This window comes from Apaloderma vittatum, unplaced genomic scaffold (genome assembly GCF_000703405.1).
Source record: "Apaloderma vittatum isolate BGI_N311 unplaced genomic scaffold, ASM70340v1 scaffold13118, whole genome shotgun sequence".
NCBI lineage: Eukaryota > Metazoa > Chordata > Aves > Trogoniformes > Trogonidae > Apaloderma > Apaloderma vittatum.
Window position 1 is genome coordinate 9,438 of NW_009731283.1, and position 22,953 is coordinate 32,390.

General features: G+C 43.8%; 1 protein-coding gene across 1 annotated transcript in view; it reads right to left on the reverse strand.

Moving 5' to 3' along the window:
- The window catches only part of SLX4 (SLX4 structure-specific endonuclease subunit), a 20,157-nt gene extending 6,082 nt beyond the window's left edge, over window positions 1-14,075 (reverse strand). Inside the window, 10 exon segments of the mRNA XM_009875134.1 lie at window positions 1-65; window positions 1,363-1,509; window positions 4,159-4,247; window positions 5,591-5,873; window positions 7,175-7,488; window positions 8,557-8,771; window positions 9,727-9,942; window positions 11,611-11,785; window positions 12,610-12,873; window positions 13,670-14,075. The exon segment at window positions 1-65 is cut by the window's left edge and continues 120 nt beyond it. Of these exon segments, the coding sequence (XP_009873436.1) occupies window positions 1-65; window positions 1,363-1,509; window positions 4,159-4,247; window positions 5,591-5,873; window positions 7,175-7,488; window positions 8,557-8,771; window positions 9,727-9,942; window positions 11,611-11,785; window positions 12,610-12,873; window positions 13,670-14,075 (2,174 nt within the window).
- Between the last annotated feature and the right edge of the window lie 8,878 nt (window positions 14,076-22,953).

The window sequence follows — 22,953 nt, forward strand, 5'->3', positions numbered from 1 at the left end:
TTCAGCAGCACACGGCGTGTCTGCGCGTTTCCATCCTCCTCCACTAAGAACCCTTCGCTGTGAACCTGGGGTAAGAAGAAAGCAAAGTCCATTTGCTAGTAAAAGAACAGCAACACCAACGTTCCTGTTCCTATTAGCTTCCTCCTTTCATTCACCAAAGTCTTATCCTGGGAGCAGGACTGATGCCTCAGAGGGAAGCTAAGATGACCAGTTATGCAGAGCTTCACAGGGACCAGGCCATTTCCTTCCTGACCCTACAGCTCTTACCTTTGATAAAGTTTAAACTACTCCATTTAGTCACACATATAAAGCTGATCTTAAGAGTTCTCCAGGTAGTTTTGGAACCACATTACTTCACGGAGCACAATTTCCAGAGTTATTCTATACCTCTCTACAAATGAGTTTCCTCTGATCAGTTTTCAATTCAACCTACCCTCGATGCACTGCCAAAACTCTAGTTCTCCTGGTGTCTCACAGGAAAAGAGACAACATACAAAATATCACTTCACTGAACTGAACCCAATAGTTTTTAAAGTCTTTTGATTTGTGGGCACATGCAGATTTGCTACTAGTTGTGTAAGAAATTCGTATTAAGACTGGGTGGCATATACAAACTTGCTTCCCCTCCCTGAGCTTTCACAGACCCCTTAGGAACAGCCTGACTCGCCTTGGGTGGAAGCTACTGCCAACACACATGAGGATAAAACTAAGGGCTCCAAACAGGCAACTTTAAAGAGAGCTGGCTTTTTGAAAAGGGAGCTGGCTGTATGGACTAGTGGCAGCTCCATGAAAGAGCAGAGTTCAAACCTTAGGCTCAGCACCTTTCACTCTCCCGAAAGGGGCTGCACAGGAGCAGGCTGGGAACTATTCCACCCAAAATCCTTCTTGGAACATAAGAGCCACTTCACTAGCTTTGCAAAATGCACAGTGCAGATGCCACCAAAGCAACTGTGAGGGTGACAAAACCTCTGCGTAGGTTATTTTAAAGTATTTGCCGGAATCATCCCACTCCATATTCAAGCTTCCCAGCTTGGGTGGCAGGCAGGACACACCAAGATGGACAATGCATTCTGCACTTGCACGGGTACAAAAATTCAATCGCAAGAAACACTTAGGAAGCTTCTTTCATCGCTCGTGGGCAGAATGCAAGGAAGGATCCTCACCTCCCCAGATCAAGTACCACATTTTCCATCACTTTGTCAGGATTCTTGTTTCCACAGCAGAAAAACCACGGCAGGTCCAGAGGCACTTGCTGTTAGGCCCAGCAGCGCTCTGTAGCGATTCTGTCGCACTAACTGACTGTAGGTGTGGGCAGTCTGGGCTTTCCTGAAGTGGAGGAGAAAGTACGTCAGCAGTACTTACCACCTGAACGGCCTGCGGACACCGTGCATACAACACAAACATGTGGGCATAAAGGACTTCCCCAGAGTCCACCTGGAACTGGATATCACTTAAGTGGGGGTTGTTGACCATTGTCCTGAACTGTTCAGCCAGAGACCGGAGAGAGGACTAGAATACAGAAGGAACACAAAGACAGAAGTTATGTTACAGCTGTCAAACATTTCCCTGAAAAATAAGATGGGAATAATCCAGTCGTCAACGTTGCTGTACTGTGGCCCCTGCCTTTGCCTCCTGAAGATAATAATCAGCATAACTAACTTCAGGTCTTCCACACCACTATCAAGCAGACAAGTCCAACAGACATTTCTGGCTGTGTTTTCCTCCACTTTTACCCAGTCTGGCAATTGCAAAGAAAGGGCAGTCATGTCGTACTCTCCCGTACTTGTTCTGCCTCGTATTACAGCACATTATCACCCTCAGATCTTCACCACACCATTTCCTGATGTGGTCTAGCCACTGCCTACAGTTGGCCTCTTGATCTACTGCCTTCCACCACATTTTTAGGAAACTCTAATTTCCACTTTAAAAGACTTGAACTCAATTCACTATAATTAGAGTAAGAGGAAAGAGGATGACTCAGGGACGGGGTAATGTGGCTTTCTTCTCCCATTCACTGGCTGTCAGTGATAGCTGAGCAGAGGAGCTCTTCAACAAATGGCCCACGGAGAATAAAACTAATGTAGGTGTCTAGTTCAAGGGAACTCAGCGCTCGTTACTGAAATCCCTTTTCAAAATTCCACTCAATTATACAAAAGAAACATAATTTCTATTACTGTTTTAGACCGTGTGCCGGAAATTTGGAGAGAGCTTGTTGACAGAGCTACCTGTGACTGCTTAAGGTCAGGCCTGGGGCATACTGCCAGAGACAGCAATGACCGAATGCTCTTTCTGCTCCAAAGCTTCTCCCAGTGCAAACACACCCCAGGCAATCTTCTAAAGACTCAGATCCCTCTAGGCAAGTGTTGCAGCTCTGGAGGTAGCCAGTGCTTCAGAGAAGTGCTTAATACCTTTAGCTGACAGCTGAGAGGCTGTCTGACTGGAAGTGGAAATCAGCTTATAGCTAACACACTAATTACTGACCTTGTGCTTTTTGAACCTACTGCGGAGTTGAGGAACTGCAAGTTTTATTCCAGTGAACATCTGCGTGAGATGCAGTTCCACCTGGAACAACACAGCTTCTATTTTTATCAGCAGGTTTCTACATTAGCAGCAGACTGTGGAAACCCAACCTTTCTACTCATTCCACTATGTGTCTGTGGGCAGCCAACACTAATTAGCACCAAAACAGCAGCAGACACCAGAACACTTCTTCCAGGCCTTCATAGGTGGGCTAGAGAAGGCTGCAGGTCGTGACAGTGGTGTGGACTGATCTCCAAGGGGAAGACAGGAAGCTCAGCCTTGGAAACTAATCCGATCCTTGTTGCTTTCTTATTCTTGGCAGGTAGGATACCTGCAAGACAGCACCTCAGGCAGCCAGCAAACCCAACTCCTGATGCTGCGTTCCAGGCAGAAAGCCCAGAACAGCTTTTCTGCTGATGCTAAAATTATGAATCAGGAATAGGGAAATTAAACAAGCCTAGAAACCTCCTCCTGGCTGCACCATTTTTCTGTGCAAAGCAAACACGCTGGTCTGAAGATGCCTCCAAGTGAGCACGTGCTCCTGTTGGAGAACACACCAGAACACTCTCTCCGTCTGAGCGGCCAGCGAGATGGGACTCCAAAGATGTGACAAGGGTCTTAAGCCTGGGTGGGGGTATGCGTTACCAACACAACAGATGTATTTGCTCTACGTGGTTACACTCTGTCTGAGCTCATACAAAGCACAAATCTCACCCACTGGCAATCCAACTCTTCAGCAACACTTCATTTGCTCAGGAAAACTATCATGGAAACAAACTAAATCTGAAAAAATGATCATGCTGGTTTTGCTGGTAGCAATCGAGTTTCAAGAGAATGGTTTCTGTATTGCTAAAGGCTGCTTGTTTAAGATTCAGAACCTTATAAAACAAGATTATTTTTTCCTGCTAAGGATTTTTTTAATGCCCTAAAGAATAACTAGAGTCTCTGCGCAAAGTAGCTGGGATGCTCAAGCTTAGTAGAAGCCCACCTCACAGAGCTGACTCCTTTTACAAGAATCTTAATTCTACTAGCACAATGTGAAAGTGCTTCCTCAAGGCATGAAAACTTAGCGAGCATCAAAAGCTACTAGCTTTCATGGCATGAGTATTAATTATCAAAACAAAGTTTGAAATCATATGCTTCACCAGATAAAGTGGATGACCCTGGTAAGAAATTAGGAAGGCGACAGAGGGCGAACAGCTCCATTCAGAACCACCCCAAGCAGCTGGGTGTGTGAGCCTGGAGGAAGCACGAGGCAGCTCTGTCCCTCCTGGGCTGCAGCCCATTTTCTCTTGGCTCACCTGGGCACTAAAGCAGAGTACTGCCCAGCATGGTGCAGCTGCATCCCTAGATCCTACCCAAAGACTGTTAGTGCTGTAACTCTTTAACCTTGTTCTCTTTACATAACTATGCACAGATTTGCCTGTCATTTTACATTATGTGTCTCACCAGGTAGGACAAGCTGATCTCACCTGTGCCCATACTGATTCCTGAGTGAGTGCGAACCTTAAGCACCTCTGTTGCTACGGAAAGCAATGGGAAATATTCCATACTTCCATGAATTGCACAAATGCAGTAGCTTCTTTTTTACAGCAATAAATAAATAGCAAAAAAGTGAAAAAAAAGGGTTGTTCTTACTCTTTTACAGCTGCTTGTCAGACGGCTCTTCTCTTTGGCTGAGGACACAAAGCCACTATGTGGAATATCACCGGAAAACAGTTCTTTTCCTCGAAGGAGAAAACGCACATCACAAATCACATACAACTTCTTCGTGAGCCAAAGCAATATAAGAACACCTGAACAGGATCCTTGCCACGCCAGCTCCCCGAGACAGCTGCTACAATCAGCCTGACTGAGTTCAAGGCTCAGCCTCTCCCTGGCTCTGGGCTGTGGGTGCCTGAGCACCATTCAGCCACGTGCAGGATCAATCTCCCGCAGATCTGCCCAGGCCACAAACAGCCAGACGGAGGAACTGCAGAGCTCGGCATGCTTCTCTGCTTTCACATCTCAGTTTTCCTCCAATGGGGAAAAAAAACCCCCAAAACAAACCACGAAACAGCACAGGACGGATCCTAGCAGACGCAGAGAATGTATTTTGCATTTGCACTGCAACCTAGATGAGATGCTGTGGGCCCTACCCAGGGTTCAGAGGCAGTTTTGAGCCCCGTGGTTGTCTACAGAGTGCATGGAACAGGATGCAGAGCAACAGAAAGAATTAATCCTTTCAGAAATGGGTTCCGGTGCACTGGCCTCTGCAGAGCCTTTTACCGTCACCCGGTCTCATTTGCACACAACATACATTTATGTGCAGAAATTATTTCCCTCACCCAGGAAGCTGTATCTCCAGTGAAATACCTGGAGTTGTTTTATAGGATCAGGAATCATTAGTAGAGGAAGTGAGGGATATTATACCCAAATGAAAATGCAGACACATGAACTTAGCGACCGTGTTCTCTTTCACAGGTGAGGAGGGGGCACACAACACATTCTGCTGAACAGCCAGGCCATCTTCAGATGCATCATTGACCCTGAAATGTGCAGTTGTGCACCACATGTAACTGTGACTGGGGACATTAGAGAGTCACCCACAGAAGAACTCTAGGTGGTGTACTTTTTCATCTTTGTATAGCTACAGATAAACTTCAGGTTTTGTGTAACCAATGTACCAACATAAAATCACCCCTCCTGCACATGTCTTTCATCCAACTGTCTCAAGACCTGAAAAGACAGTGCACATAAAGAAAGACTGTCTAAATAACAGGGATAAGGATTTTGTGCCAGCTGTTGAATGTGTCCGGGCTCTCTCCTGGCAGAAAATACACTGATATTCTCAAAGGTATTTTAGAATAAAATTTAGTGTCTGCCATCTCTTAAACACTGGGATTTCAGAATCATTTCAGAAACGTCACCTTGACTGCATCTAAAGCTTACTGCGCTCCCCACAATATCACCTCTTGGATGAACACCCTGTGGGTGCTGTCACGACTCTCCTAACTCAGCACAGCCCAAAGTCTGGCTCTGTGTAGCTGAAGCGACTTGGGATAGGGCTCACAAAGCTGCCACAGCTTACCTGGCTGCTCCGCTGCCTGAATGTGGCCAACATCAAGCTTCCACTGAGTAAGGGTAAGTCCTTCCCCGGCCAACTCGACTAAGTCCTGCAGGGTCTGAGCATCCCTCTGGCTGCAAGATAAAAACTGCCCATCTCCTTCAGGGCCTGACTTGGATTCATCAGAGGCTTGGCCTCCAACCTCTGTGCCAGTGGGCTCACGAGAAGTGAGGTCAGGCTGAATTTGCTGGGATAATTTTGGCTGACTGGATCCCACAGATGGCAGAAGATTCTCTGGCTTATGATCCTGATCAAAAGAAGACGAAAAAAAGACACCACTAAACTAAGTCTCATTTTATCTATTTGCACAGCTCAGTACAGTCTTTAAGTTTTTGCTTTTGAAACATCTAGTAAAGGATTACAGAGCATTCCCCAGGTATGGGGTCTTCTGAGGCAAAAGCTCTCCGCAGTTTTTATGAAGGTCTCTCCAGAGATAAGACAGTTCTGAACATAAGAAAGGAAACCACAATGGAAAATGCAGAAAAGGTGGTTTCTCCAGGAGCATGTCTGTGCATGTAACTGCCAAGCAGGGAGAAGGGATGGTGGAAATGCTCCTGCTCCAACATCTAAATATTTCATTATAGCTGTAGTGCCTGGCAACAGTCACAGCTGAAGCTCTCCGCGTGCTTCTGTTCTGAGTTCTCTAATGCTTTTGCAGTTACATGGAACTAAATCAAACTTTCACCTTGGAGCTGATACTTTCCAGGTTTGGTCTCTGTTTCCTAATAAAAACAATTGTTTGTTTATTTCTACGCAAAAAATGGCTTGGCCATTTCTGTGCATGGAAAGAATCAGAGGGACAACACACTCTTGCCATGACTTTAAAGACCTTCCTACTTTCTATTTTTAAACTTCTCTGGCAGGTTTTGGCTCGAGCATAAGGTCAAAAATCTCCCTAGAATGGAGTATGAATGGCCTGCAACAAGCCAGTGAAAATCTCTGGGCTTTGACTATGGAATAAGTATTAAATAAAGCACAGTAGTTTTTGAACTGAAGCACCAAGTAATTCGAGGAAAGAATGAGGGAAGGAAGAGAAGGGATATGCTTCTTCTCAGAGAGCATGCATATTATATGACGAGAAACTAAAAGAACTTTCATTTTTGTAGGCTCTTTTTACAGAAATACAGAGCATTGAAAGAGGCAGGAGATCTACGTGAAAACACATGGGCAAAGCTCATACTAGAATCAATCAGAGGAAAGTGCCAAGAAGGAGAACAAAAGTCATGTTGTTGTAAACATGGACTAACTAGTGGCAAAACGGACAGGATGGGGTCCCTTTAATCAATACTCTCTGTTCCCTTCAGTTTTATTTTCTGAAAGTTCAAGGAATAGCACAGTAACATGAGCCTCGGTCTCCTCTCCAAAAGTGAGAAATGGAAGTTCAAGATCATAAAACCTAACTGTGTAAGGCCAGTGGACAACAGGGAGCAGTGAGTATGCAGAAGCAAGGGATTGCTCATTTAAATGCAAAATGAGGAAACTGAAGGGTTACAGGGCAAGTGAACCACACCACACAAATACCAGAGCAAGGACAAACGAACATCCCACCTGCACAGGCCTCCATGGTACAATTGGAGGGGTTAATGCAGCAGTGTAGAATGACTCAAGGTCATAGTAGCCTGTCAGAGCACTGATATTCCATAAAAAGCACTCCTTGGTCTGGGACAACGGCAAGAGCCAGGCTGCCTTCCCAGATTCATTCTCCAAAATCCTACTAGTGGGAAGCCGGGGAGTAGGAGGGAATTCCACCTCTTCCTCAAGCAGCATAGCCACTCGTTCTTGGATCCTTTTGCAGATCTTCTCCGGGTCCTGAAGCAGTAATGGTGGAGTTGCAGTTGGACCTTTCTTTCGTCGTCTTTTCTCTTTAAAAAGAAAAGGAGAAGGAACCCAAATAAATAAAGCAGGGCAGAGGAGCTTCACGTGCCAGGACCTTTGAGTGCTGCAGCTACAAGCTGAACACAGTTCTTAAGACTTCTGCAGGTAGTCCAAAGCCTCACATCACTCTTACAGGAGAAATGAACTCCAGAAAAGATCAACACCAGAAAAGACTGACTCTGCCTGTTAGGAGCTGTTACATTTCTTCAAAATTTGATCATTACAGAAACAACCAATATCCAGGCAGTCTACCTCCTAGACCCACAGAATGGTGCCTGTACGGCAGTGCTTTACAAAAAGCAGGACAAGACCCCAATAAATCCATGGACACGTTTTCTTGTGTACTGGTCAATAATCATATCAAACCACAGCTCACACAAACACCGAGCAGCTTTCATTTGGAAATCCCATGTTTTACTGCCTTTGCCTTACTAATGCCCAACCCCAAATCCAACTGAGAGTACTTATTGGTAGGAGGAGACCTGAGCAGGGTAATGAAGAACGATGTCTCCCCTTTGTACAGCACTCAACACTCTCCCCTGGCAGTTGTCTTCCTCTCTAAACCTTTCTGCACAAGGAACTAGTGAAGCACATGCTCAATAGCATGTAGTGTGCGTATATGCCCACTACAGAAAAAACAGAGATAAGGCTGAAAAAGCTGCATTACTCCAGGTTGCAGCAGGATGAATAGGAAAAAAATCTATAGCGGAAGAAATAACAATAATCTTTTCATGTTATTCCTTTTCCATTCCAGAGTTTACAGAAACCAACAACTTAAGACTATTTTACAGATTCAAAACAATCAATTGCTGAAAAAAACCATGAGGTTCTTAAAGGATTTCACTAAAAGCCATAGACATTCTGCAGCCTTTCTCGACTGTGTGTGCATCCAGCACATTGTTGAAGCTCTGACAGCTTAAATAAAACAGAAATAAAACAGAAATAGGGTCACCATCCTTCCTATACCCAACAGGAAAATTTTAGTGAAGAGCAGGCTGCGTTACATCACTCTTCCAATAACAGAGCCTTTGACACTAACTCGCTTTAATGCATACCTGATCCTGGCTTCCATTTGATTGGCAAAGCAGCCACTGGTTTCAAATTTGTAACTGATTTTGCTTGTTCCTGCTTTTCTTGCTCCAACAGAGAGCGTGACATTGCCATAGCAACCAGCAAATCTTCATCCTTAGCTTCCATTTTGGCCCTCTTCTGCATTTGCTTTGAGTCCTCTTTGGAGGAACCTTTTCGCTTCAACCTGCTTGGTTGATTGCTGAAATACAAGAATGCAGCAGGAAGCCCAAGTTAACGTGACTGGATCAGAGACAAGAAACACTGAGTGCTCCAGACCAGCTGCTCTGCCTGCTCAGAAAGATTCCCAGATCAAGGAATCCCAGTACCTTCTTCCCTAGCAGAAACACAAGGATTTCTTATCGTCCACAGAATTTAGAACAATTTAGAGAAATTCTGATTTAAGTACAAGACTACAGCACTGATGTAAGCATCTACCTTGAATGCTTTTTTGTACCAAAGGGAAAAAACACAGCTGACACAGGGCAAAAACCAAGATCGTCAGAATATGCTTTTCTAGTCTGCTGCTTGTACAGGCAACAGTCCTTCCTCAGCACAAAGGAACTTACACGTCCTTCAACAAATTCAGTACAGGCAGCGCTTGCTGTACTCTGAAGATTCTGCTCAAATCCAAGACAGCAGATGCAGCTCTGTGCTGAGCACATTTCCAAACATCACGTCTGTTTCCTCTTTGGCTCGGGGTGTAAAGCACAGATATCCAGTACAGCCACAGCCAAATGAATAGCTGAGGCGTTGGCAGGACAGATGCTCAGCAGAGACTGCACGCTCGTCCTGTGTGGTTTTTGCTTAATAAGTTCCAACACACCATCCAGCTTTACTGCGGAATGGCCTCACAGAGCACAAATAATTCTGCCCAACCAGTGCAAGATTATTGACTCCCCCTTTTGTTCCTGCCTGCTGACTTTTAAAGTCATCCATCATCTGACCATTTCTGAAGGAAAGCAAGATGATTTCTCCAACTGCCTACTGCATTTTCCTCATGTGGTACAAGGTCAAGGCTTTACTTGACCTTCTTTGGCCTTGGGGCCCAGCCATCGTGGTCATCTGCCTTGCTTCTCCCATTCATCCCAGGATCCAGACTCAATGTCTCTCAAGCCAGAGACAGTCACCAGCATCTTTTACTTTTAGCAAGTTACCTGGGACACTGGAGAGCTGCGTCACCGAGTGTGGACACCTGCAACTGTACAGCCTGAAGCAGCAGGTTAGGAGGAACATTCATCTCGACAGCACAGCGTTTCAAGTGACTGACTCGGCTCTGCGGAGTTTGGAACTGCTTTCCGCAGATGGGACATTCGGGGACCAGTGGTTTGCTGGAGGATGTCATCTGTGCTTCTTCCATCTCATCCAGACACCTGTGAGATAATGCCAAAGCTTACCTTCAAAGACTTTAAAACTGTCCACGCTAGGTTTTAGACTGTATTAAAGAAAACACAATCATCCCTAATAGCTACAACCTCCAGAAACATCCTATAAAGAAACAAGAACTATGTGCCCACCACGGTGAGGAATGTGACAGGTAACAGTTACATGGAGGTTACGGCCTCAGACACATATTAAAAACACATTGCTCAAAAGCAAGTGCAGGTAATAACCTTCTTTAACTTCATTATGTGTCCATCACCTAATTCTTCTTTCTGCACTCATTCTAACACTCCAGCTAATTTATAAACGACTGTCAAAAAAAGAATCACCCTGCCAGAGAAATGGTAAATCTTCCTCACTCGAAACAGGACTACTTCTTGTCCTTCTTACTACATTTGTAGGTATGACCACATGCAGTGTCAACAACGCAAGTGTTTTCAAGTCAGATATCTCACTTGACAGTGTTTTATGTCACAAAAAGGAAGCAGCCAAAGTTAACACTTCGCTCAAGAGTGCAGGATGACGGACTTTTAATGATCCCTGGTAGGCCAAAATAATGTAAAAAATTTTAATCGTTCTTTTTCTGTCCTCTCCAAAGAGATTTAGGGTGTGAAGTCCTGGATTTGCAGTACCCGTTAAAAAAATCACTCCCTGATTAAGTAATGACACACACTACCTACACACACAGGGCTGTGTTAAGAGACCATTAATCTGACGTACTGGGACCGGTGGTTACCAGTTTGCCAGTGCATCCGTTCATCTACAGCTTTACCTCTTGTGATGAAGACTGCTATCAAAAAATCCATTGCTAATACAACCTTGTAACCTCATCATATGATCAGATCACATGCTAAACAGCTCAGAAAGCAGACTTGATTTCCAAAAAGCACTTCTGACACACTGTCACTGTTTTACAACCTCTGTCCTCTAACGGAGCAGTAAATACCTGAAGATGGAAACAGCAATAACGCCTCTAAAGCTGCTGATGCAGGCCATCCTAATGAATGTGAGCCACTCAATAATGTGATGTAGGACTGGACAAATTAAATCACTCTTGCCTTCTGAAAGGTCTTGAATTAAAGAGATTACAACCATTCAAATGTGCTATTTCTTTCACTTCCTCAACAGGGAAGCACAGGCTTTTAATTTGCAAAGAGCTATCTGTACCTAATAGTACTAAATACTTGCCACTAAGGAAACTGTTGAATTAAGAGTGCAAATTTCAGTTAAGTCATCTTTCTGAATAGTATCACCTTTCCCTCAGCAAACAGCTTGGACACGCAGAGATATACTAGGTGTCCTCAGACAAACAATTTTTTAGCAGAACAGAGTAAACATTATTTTGTGGGCTGAAACTGGTAGATTTCAAAATCTGCAGCAGTGGGTCCTCACTAATTCTGACAGCACCTTTACTACTGCAGCTCCGCTGCCGTGCTACTGATGAAAGCAGCACTGGCATTACTGGACACGCAGAAGCCCCACGGGCAAGGCAATCAGCCTCCGCTTTGAGATCAAAATGACTTGTTAATTCAAGACACAGAAGCCAAGGCCGTCATGCAGATTCCCTTGCTACCACACTCTTTAGCAGCTAAACTGAGTGAGCAGTCTGGGGTCAGTGGGAGAGGATGCAGGGAGGACATATCGTGCTGGTCTTTTACCTGTTAACGTGCTGCTCTCGTCGTGTCGTGTTCATGGCCGAGAGATCCTTCTGGCAGATCTGACAAAAAAACAAGCCCTCATCCTCCAGGCTTGCCAGGGCTTCCTCTTTGGTTTCCTGTTGCAGGGCCAGAGCCAGAGCCCCATCATGCTCCAGGGACGGAAGACGGTGAGTATCTGGCAAAGAAGGGAGAGACGATCTAAGACAGACAACTGAGAATCCCATATGAAAGGCATGGAGCTGTTACACTTGTCATTATTAGTCTATTAAACTAGACACATAAAAAAAAATCAATTGCAATCTTCCTTGTGCATCTTCACATCTGATCTCTCACAAGGGAACATACAAACCGTGCTCTTTAAATGCTACAGGGCTGCATCAGTCGAGGAGCAGGAGGTGGCAATTTGTTCACAGTACGTCAATCATCGGAGCCAAACAAAGGGTAAGTTTGGGATAAAGTTTCTGGTGAGATCATGAGATCTTATCCATTACATACTGAAACACTGCAGATTTTCATGTCTATTCGGAACCAATAGGGCCTTCACTTTTAAAGAATCAAACCAGGGTAAAATTGCAGTGAATTCAATTGATCTGCATAGAACATACTAACTTATAGAGTTAGTTGGAGAGCTCCCAAAGATGGTGGCTACTTAGGAGTCATATTTACCTAACAGCTACCTAACACTGCCCCAAGGGTAGGATGACAAAGTTCACTGATCTTGCTGGAATTTCAACCTATTTCCACGAAGGCAATTATCCCTCTGGAATCTAACATGAGGTTAACTTCGAGAAAAGCTGGGAAGAAAGTATGGGTGAGTCCTCAAACAATAGAGAAAGCAAGTTTTCTCGGCGATCTGGAGTGATTTATTCAGTGCTGCACAGTGAGCCACTAGGCTAACTCGGAACAAAGCCCAGGAATCTGGACTGCTTCTCATGCAACCCTTCTCACCAGCCCACAGCACTCCTTCTGCACGTACGAGAGCTAACAGGAGAAACGTACCGTTCTCTGGTGGGTTCTGCTCCTGGCTTTCATCAGGGAAATCCCCAGTGGCTACAGGCTTTGGCAGACTCTCATCGGTGCTGTGTTTTAGCTGCTCAGGTGCCACTCTCTTGAACTGCTGCATTCTCTCCACTACCAGCTCTGCTACGCGCGTCCTCGACCCTGTGAGCGGTGGTATCTTTGAGGTGGGGGAAGAGCAGGTCCCTGGCTGTGTAGCAGGATGGAAGGATAATGTGGCCTGGGAACAGCCACTCAGAGCATTTACTAGAGGGGGAGAAAACACCAGAGTTTTACCAGTTAGTTTTCAACACACAGCGGAGCTGCCCACAGAGCTGCTGGGAAGCCTTCCCCAACAGCAGCCTAAGCCAGGGTCAGCCGTTTCTTAGAGGAGGGAGTGACCAATTTGTTCAGCCACTACATGTCTTTATATTCGATAACCAGAGTAATAGCACCAGGCTTCCATGCTACAGTGGAGTTTAGATATCTCTATACTCAAGAAAGGGTGATCAGGACAGGACAGGTACAAAATAATCCTTTTCCTGGCTTATTTATTTATCAGTTTAAGGACTTCCTGCACTGGTGACTGCATTCTGGCCATCATTGTTCAATAACGACTTGAGGACTAATCCTTTATGAATTAAACCGACACCTTTCTTAACTTGTTCGTATTTTTGGCCTTTACAATATCCAGCGATAATATATTTCACCACACAATGACAGACTGGGTGAAGAGGCATGTAAATATATTCTAAGCTTGCTTCTAGATGATTTGAGGATGTTTTTCTCAGTTCTGACCTTGCAAAAAATAATGCATCACTTTGTACCAAGGCTTCAGTTCACTGAAGGATGACATCTGCCTGCCTGTAGAACAGAACACACTCCTAGGTTAACCCCCTAAATAAGCCCAAGTAGCTAAGTGTAGATGGCAACACAAAATGCACACCTGTAATGATTTGTGCTGCCATACGACCCCTCCAGGTAGATTTCTGAAGAGGTCCACTGAACTACAGTCTTTTCAGTCCTAGCCTATTTTCTTTTTGAAAGATTTCAGTTCACTCACCCGTAAGAGTCCTCTGGCTACACTGACTGGCCACTGGGCTCAGCTGGCTGGCAGGGAAAGGGTTTCTCTTTCCATTCCCTTGCGCAGTCTCACCACTACTATAGGCCACAGCATCATCATCTTTGTGCACCAATGTTTGTTCCTTTGGACCCAAATCTTGAGGCAAGTTTGTGTCCTTCGCTGCTGGTAAGTGATGACGGTTTTGGCTCTTGGCAGGAGCTTTGCCTCTTCTTAATTTGCTTCTCGCTGCAGTGCTCTTTGACTTGTTCTGAGCCCTCTTTCCTGCCTCAGCATCCCCAGCTTTTTTATTTGCTCCACCCAACAGATTTGCCCACAACTCTTTAAAATCATTATCCTGTTGATCCGCTGGGCTGCAAGCTCCAGTAACATCACGGTCTAATGACATTGTGAGGACTGGAGAGCAGGGGGAGATATCAGGATCAGTTCAGCGTTGCACCAGCCACAATCTGCTGTTTTCACCAATTCCTTTCCACCATCTCGGAGATCTCCATTCTCCAAACCTCAATGACGTCACTCCTGCGCTGTTCCGACAGTTCATTCTTTCACACTGAAGTCACAGCCATTTAGGAGAGCACATTCTCTCTCCAAGGACTGGATCTGCTTTCACAAGTTGGTTCTCCAGAAGTCTCCAGACCATAAGTTAAGCATCTTGCTTTGTGCAGAGCATGTGTAGGATCTTCATGATACTCTACAGGCCTTCAGAAAGACACTTACTAAAGCCTTAAATAAAGAAGTAAAAAAAAAAAAAAAAAAGTTGGTTAGGTAGGATGCAGATGCAGTGTGGGACGGGGCTGGTGTAGACTCTGAAGGAGGGGAGAATTTGTATAAAATAGCAAGATTAGAAAAAGCATGTATTGACCCAAAATACTGTCCCTATAATTGTACTACAGACATGCACGAGCCACATTAGCAAAGAAGAGGAGAGCTGTCAAAACAGGTATCTGATACTGGTTAGGCTTTTGTCCTGGAGCTCAGGATTTGAGGCTGTCCTTTTTTTTATACGCATTCATACTTACCTTTATATAACACAACACTGACAAATGCAGCAGGGGAGGGGAAAAAAAAAAAGTCCTTCAGATCAAGTAGCTATTCTAGAGTGTAAAATTCGACTTTGCAGCATCACAGCTTTAAAGAGAAGAGTCCGACCTCATTTTGAGAAGTAAATGAAGGCAGTTTCTGGCATTTCAGAAGGGTTTCTGGGACAGGTCTGAGAACAATTCTATCAAACATGTTCATCCTTTCTCTCCTCTTACCTCCACGGTTGCTTCAGCAAAACCTTCAGGATTAGCTCTCCTGCTAATACTGAACTTTTTCTCCGAGTACTCAATTAACCATGGCGCTGACCATGCATCACAAACTGCTGTCAAATACATGAGATAAACAGACTAAACAAATGGTATTTTAAAATGAGTTTCTTAATCTTTTCAGCTACAGTAAGAACAGCAGTACTAGCTAGGGATTACTTGGAACAGTGCTGGCTACAATGTCCAGATGGAAATGCCATCAACCCCGAGGCAACATTAAAACTAGATCTCTATTCTTAGACATTTTGATTCTGAGACATTTTGATTGTTCTCTTCTTCCTAGCCCAAAGTTCACTACGGTTCTGGCTATTTTACCAGAGGTTTAATATTCCTCCTCAAACCTATTCCTTTCAAGCCTAAACCAGAGTGTTTCACTTGGAATGACAGCAGCTGTGGTTCAGTTTCTCCAGAAAAGCTCTGGGCACAGAAGGACTCAAAAAGCAGGAAAAACACATGTGAGATTGTTTTCTCAAATGGCTTGGCTGCAGACATGCGAGGCTAAGGAATGCTGGTCACACACTTTCGTGGGTCAGCCTTTCCTATAAGCAATTACAGATGTTAATGGATTTATTTATTTTAAACTCAGGCTCCCAAACCAGCAGAGGATTTTGCTGTGAATCCTGGAGTCATTTCCTGTCAGAAAGAAACTGAAGTTTTATGTAGCCAGTTCATAAATTTAATTTTCCTGGACAGAATCTTGGTGTAGTTATCACTGTAAATTGACGATTTTCTTCTAAGCAGGAGACAGTATGTGGAGAAAAACAGAATCTCACATCCTCCATAGCTTTAAATACCTCTCACAGAGACATTTGTTCTGTTGTGTAATTTATGGTGAGTTCCTGATACTAAACTTTGAAACAGATGAGTGCTTTTGTGTTTGCAATCAATGTTCAGTGCTCCAGGTAGGGCAAGTCAGACACAGAAATGATGCAAAACTAACTCAGAATTTATCCGTCTTTCTCCTTCCTTTCCAGACTTGGACTTACAGGCTCCTGCTCTGTTCAGCATCTCAGTATTTCTGATGCTGCCGCTATCAGTGTACCTTTGGCACCAGCCAGCAGAGCACGAAAAGTAATGGCTTTAAAAATAATTTCTTTCAATATAGCATTCAATTCATTTGGGAAGATTTTAGGACTCAACAAATTACCAAGCTAGTCAAATAAAATAAACAGCAGCACTTACCTATGCACTTAGATGCTAAATCTATAGCACAGCCGTGCTCTTCAAGTAAATGTGTATCATCAAAATGGTACAAAGTGGGACCAAGAAGAATGAAAGGTGAAATCTGGAAAATGAAAGGAAAAGGTTAGATTTAGGGTATGTTGTACTGACTGCTCTTTTTGCTCGAGTTTCACATTGCAGGGCGAAGGAGACAGCAACAGCACGTGCTCTAGCGGTGAAAAGTTCCGCCATTTCCATTGACTTGTGTGCCTGAAATAAGTAGGTGAGCTGGAGGCACTGCTCAGGATCCGCTCAACTCAGCAGTGCGCAGCACCGCACACTGCTGCAGAAAAAGCCCAGAAACCTTCTGGGTGCAGAACACCTTAGACAGGCTGGATCAAGCCCCAGGGAACCTGGGCTGACCATGCTTTGAGCAGGACCTCGCCCTAGAGACCTCCTGAGGTCACTTTCAGTCTGAGTTATCCTACGATCCTACAGATAGTCCGTCCTTGCCTTTTCCATTTGTTTTCTGGTAACTTTCTTGAAACCAGAACCTCAACAGCCAATTCTTACAGAAATCCACTGATGTTACTGCCATAACCCTCCAGCCATACAACACTCTCACCTGTTTGATCCTGCCATTTCAGGTTCACATGCATCTAGTGAACCGAGTTCGTGGTTTACCTGAAAAAATCCAGGAGAAAGTATCCTTCTTCATGAGTTCTGTTTGCTTCCTCTGTAGCTCACTGACTGTCTTCTGCTGAGGCAAGGAGTGCAGAAGCTCCAAATCCACTCTCTTTAGGCTACCCAGTATTTTATTGTTATATCTATCACATCCTCCAGTGTCTGTGCTCTGAGAGCCCCAGTCTTTTCTCTTTTCCTATGAGAACCCTTCCTGGCTCCTAACCATCTCTAGCAGTAGCCCCTCAGTCTCTTCAACATCCATTGCTTTTTCTGAGACGTGTTGGCCAGTCCTGCAGACAGCAGACTGCTGATGAAGAATTTTTACACTGTTCACATTCCTTCCCCACTCAGGCCTGGCACATCCTAACATCTTCTTTGCTCCAGTTTGAAAGCACCTGCTCACTGAGCAAAGCTTCACCTGAACAGAGATGCCCAGGGCTCATTCAGTACCTCGTGTCACTAAGGTGTTCTGTATCATTTATCTCTTTTTTCCATGTCCACACTCTACTATACACTCCTCCATATCAAAGTTCATGATCTACTGTGTCACCTGTGGCTCAAGGCCTGCTGGAACCACCTCTGATCTCGACTGAGCCAAAAAAGTTGTGTCACTGCCTGGTGGAATCACCAGGCACATGCCAAGGTGGATTCTGAACGAACCCTTGGATGATCTTTGCTACCTTTCAGCCAGTTTCCCCTCTCAGATAATTTACCATTCCCAATAATTCTTTATCTCTTTGGCCTTTTCAAAGGAAAAGCAAGCTACATTAAACCATTCTTTATTTCCTGATTTGCTGACGAATTCAAATCACTCCACTACACTGCTGAGAGACAAGTATACTGGAGAAACTAGGCTACCATGTTGATAAGATGTCATCAGGTTAAAATACAGAATGACAGACATCTGCAAACAACTCGATGATAATTTTAACCATTTTAATAGGCACATATAAAAGCCTCACTGACTTGTGATTACTTCGTTCAATCATAGAATCCTTCTTAAAAAAAAAGAACCCCAGACAACAGGTAAAATATCTGCTACCCTCCCAGCCCTCAGAGCAGTTTCTCCTTTAACAACTGAAAGCGTACTCCTACCAGCAGTCCAACCACTCAACACTCTCCCTTCGGAGCTCTCAAATACACAACATCTGGCCCTGCTCACTCGCCGCTTTCAGCTGTCTATTTGTTCCATGAACAACTCTCCTGCCATTTCAGTCTCCAAGAATACGTCATTATTACAGCTACAAAGTGTAGATCAGCGCTAGGTAGGCCTCAACAACTTGTACCCAGTAGATACCTTCTCCCGTCTCAACCCCCGTAGCGGTGTCTCCGTACATATCCTCCTCAATTACTCATCTTTACGGAAAGCTTGGCTCCAAACCTTAAAAAAATAAGGGGGTTGCTGCAGGAAGGGTGGCACCTTTTGTGGCAAGAAGTGCCTTCTCCCACTTCCTCCACCAGCAGGATCAACACAGGAGTGGTCCTGACAGTCCTGTAAGGCTGGCCAGAACTTAAGAGAAAGTCAAAGAATGGGATCAAAGTGACCAATATTGCCTCAGTCTTCAGAAATTAGTTAGTTGTCACAGCCTGTACGAACCCAGGCTGCTAACTACAGAGCACTGACAGCAGATAGGAGGGTGAGATGTTCGCCGTTGCACCGTCACTCAAAGTTTTATGGCCCTTTCCCTTTTTGTGGAAGTTGCGGCCTGATCCAAAGGTTGGTAGCAAAACTTGCAATCAAGCCAGTTCAAATACTGTGAAAGGAAAGAATTTCTGCAGTGTTTGGTCTGGAAACCGCCCCAGAAGACGGTCCCGAGGGATTCTTCCAGACCAAATTCTGTAAAAAAAAAACTTCCTACAGGTTCCTCATGGAGAACCTACATGTCAACAGTATAACTTCTGAAAAAGTGTATTATTCTGCATACTTCCGGAGACTCACTTTGCTAGAGCACTGACCAACACCACTCTAAAAGACACAACACTAGATCTGTACAAGGCAGGGTGTCTGCGCTTGCAGAAGCGCACATAAGTTAACGCCGAGGGCAGCAGCACTTTTCTATGAGGAGAGAACAAATGTTAAGTACAGAAGAGGAATAAGTTGGGAACCAACCCTCTTGTCCTCGTCTCTGCTAGATTTCCTGTGCAGAAGAGAGTGACAAGAACAGATATGGAGAACAGGAAACAACAAATTAACTAAGATCTATAAGAGCAAGGAAACATTAGCTAGGAAAATCATAATCGGATTCGAACAAGCAATCTTAGCAACGATCAGTATCAATGTCTGACAGTACCCACTTCTACTGCCTGATATCCTGTCCGAGTACGGTGCTCACAGCTCTCGTCAAGGCTACACCTCCCCCAGTCAGTACCTTGTACATACAGCAAAGCATTTCACAGCCAGTCACGAACCTATCCCATTCCAGACAGGAATTTTAAATCACAATTTACATGACAAAAACATCCCTCTACCTTTCAAACTCCGTAGAAACTAACGTTACCTTATGAAGAACTTCACCAAAATGGAAAACTTTTACTTTATACCTCCTCTGGAAGGATAAAGGGGAAGTGAACACAAAACCAAAAACTAACGGTTGCTCAGGTGCAAATGCTCGTGGCTTGTATGCAAACACAGTAGCATACAAATCAGAAATATATGCAGCTGGTGCTTCAAAAAGGCTTATTTGATTTGACTGGGAACAACAAAAGTTATTAAACGGAAAAACAAAAATGAGAATTAAGGACTGAATAAAAATATTTCCATAGAGGCCGCAAAAATCAATAAACAGTACAGAACTTAACTTGATTCTCAGTGAAAGAAAAATAATCAGAGTAATAATAAAAAAAAAGGTAAAATAACATCATGATAAGGGAATTGGAAAGCACTGAATATAAACAATGAACTGTATTAAAATGAGAAGGAAGTAAAATTACGTAAGATTAGTTGACTGGTCAGAAACATTAAGGATTTTCAAAACGATCTTTTTGGTGTACATCAAAACTAAAACGAAAAACCTACCAAGGCCATTAGATCATGATCAAACAAACCGCAGAACTGTTAATACCTAGAATACTAAATATCCTTATAATAACCATCCCATAACGTTGATGAAAGCAGCCTGTCCTAACAGTTATCCAAACAATATTGAATAGCAGCTATTGAAGGTATTTCTGTCAACAGAATCAGAAAATTTACAAGTAGAAGTCACTGTGATTTTTTAAACAGGCCAATTAGGGCCATCTTTCAGACTGAGATCAACGCCAGGCTGTTGAAGAAATGGCTGATATGGGAACTGATGAATAAAGATGCATAACAATACCAATCAACAGAGTTTTATGAAAACCAAGATCTCCTATGTTAAGCTAATACCTTTTTAATGAGACCTCTGCACGTTAACAGAGATACAACTCTCCTGTAAACCATTAAAGAAGTATCTAGGGACAAAATGATTAATTAAAAACATAAAAAATCAATACAACACATTTAAAACTATTCAAATAGCTAAAGAGGTTTCAAAATATAACTGCAAACAGCAGTCGTTGAGCACCCATGTTTGTACTACCATCCCACGGAAATTCACTCTCTGCTTATGTTGTTTGTCTATTATTTATACTTGGGAAATGAGTTAGGAGAGACACAAACCACCTCTGATCAAGCTGTCTGATGATGCAGAGAAGAAAACCATTAGATGGTGCTGATGACAGAGAGGCAGAACGATGCAGACCACTTGGTAAACGAGCACAAACCTCAGTACCAAGTCCCTATTTTAGAAAGCCACACTTACAGGACAGGTAAATCTATCCCGGGAAGCAACAACTACAATGGAGTCAGAAGTGTGGGCAGGCAGTAAGAGTGATGTCAGGACTCTGTGTGACTCTGTGGCCCTACTGACATGTAACTGTAACAGCAAAAAAGTTTTATTTCCTTTATAGTTGGTACTAGTGAAAACTGTGATGAAAGTGTTCATTCCAAAGAGGCTGCACTGCCCACAGGCCATAGAGCACCAGTGACGCACAGATTCGGAACGGTGCTGCTTCAAACAGCCTCTTCCGTACCCGGAACAAAGCCAAACTGACTACAACGTGACTGTATCCCAGGCATCTGCCACATCGATACTTTTTCCCATGTCAAACAATTTTATCACTCTGTAGATCAAGAATAGAGAAAGCAAAATGGATGTTTGTGGCAAGGAAATCAACTGAATAATTAATGGTGAAGTGAATAGAAAGAGAAGTAAGAACATTTCAGTGTTAAACATTCAAGCTGTATCTTTCCAAGAAGACAATGTTATTCTAAAGGGCACATTCATTTAAAACATTCCAAATTCTACCCATGCCATTTTCTCCCCAAAACTGTATCTTCTGATTTGTGATTACTTGAAAGCTTATCATCACAAAAGCCAAATATAAAAGCGAAATTTAACACAGTATCTTGATATCCCCACATTCGTTAATATTCCTTAAGATGTTTGCTTTGAAAAGGTAACCAAACCCCTTGTGGATTTCTACATGTGATCTAGTAACACACCTTTTACACTAATACTTCATTAACAGTGAATAACTTGCACTTTTCTCAGCTAAAATCACATGTAAGAGCTACAGTAAAATACACAACATGCTACTTTGTGGACATGCTGCTTTATGATGTTTCCATGTTATCACATCTGCTTTCCACATGCCAGCAACTATCATAAGCAGGCTTTTAAAAGTTTTTTTGCATTTTCACATCTCTTCCTGTTAAAATATCTTCTCTTTTTGTTAACTTAGCTCCTTGACCTTCTCAACATCCAAATAATTGTCACCTACAGTTTGGATGTAAATGCTATGGGAAACTCCAGTATCATACCGGTGATCTCGGGGATGCATAAATGTGTCATCTTCCATGGACTGCTACAGTAACAGCACGAGGTCAGCTCTCAGACAACAATGTCAACTCCTCTGTGTTTAGCTTTCAGAAAATTCTTCCTAGAAACTGTGGGGCCTCGCACACAACCAAGGACCCTGAAGCACAGTTTGAGCTTCCTTGGCATACAATCATGTGTTAAACATCCTGTTTAAATTGCTATTTTCTACCATTTGACAGTTTCCTTGGAAAAAACATAATGAAAACTGACACAGTGAGTCAAGCTCGAAAGAACTCAAGGTCTATTTTCTTCCAAATGTAAAGCTTATGGTAAAACTTCTCACTGTTTCTAGTTTGTCTCTGACACATCCACACAGTGTAACGCAATACAATGGCTTTTGGCTATGCACAAAACTGTTTTAATCCAAATCGAAAATTCAAAGGGGAGAGGAGGGGCCAGGAGGGAGATGCAGAACAGGATGTTAAGTAGACGTGAAAGTCATCCACACAGGGCTCTTTTCTTGTTGTCAAAACAGGGACTGTACACAGTCCACCATTTTTGAGTTTATACAGGAGCCAACCAACTGAGCATCAGTCACAGTATCACAGAATCATTATGGTTGGAAAGGACGTCCAGGGTCATCAAGTCCAACCTTTTTCCCAGCATTTCTCTAACCACTACACCATATCCTCAAGCGCCACATCTATTTGTTCTTTAAATACCTCCAGGGATGGCGAAACACCTCCAGGGATGTCAATGTCCCCATGTGTTGCCAGGTCTAGTCGAGAGGTGGTGTCCCTGCCCAAAACAGGGAGGTTGGACTAGATGATCTCTCAGGTCCCTTCCAGCCTAGGCCAGTCTATGATTCTATGATTCTATGTTACTGCCTTTGGGCTTTACTAGAATTAAACTTTTTAGTAGAGAAAACGTACGGTTTTGCCCAGAAAATGCGTAATTTCAGCTTTTGCACAGCATGGTTAGAAGCAGCACCTGTGTATCTGCAGGATCGGGGACAAAGCGTTGTCAGCAAACCAGCGACTCCCACTGCTTCCCCTCAAGGCAGGCCCCCTCGCTGCTCCTCACGACTCTGAGCCTGCAAGAGACAGACAAAACGCCACGTTGCTCCACGAAGCAGCTGACAAGGCTTCTCAGAACCGCTTTCCCTGGTAATACTGCTTGACAGAAGTTTGCTTAGAGACTGGGGGCATTAAACAATGCGTCCATTAAATAATTAAGCTCCCGCTCCGAACCAAGCAGAGGTCCCTTCACGCGT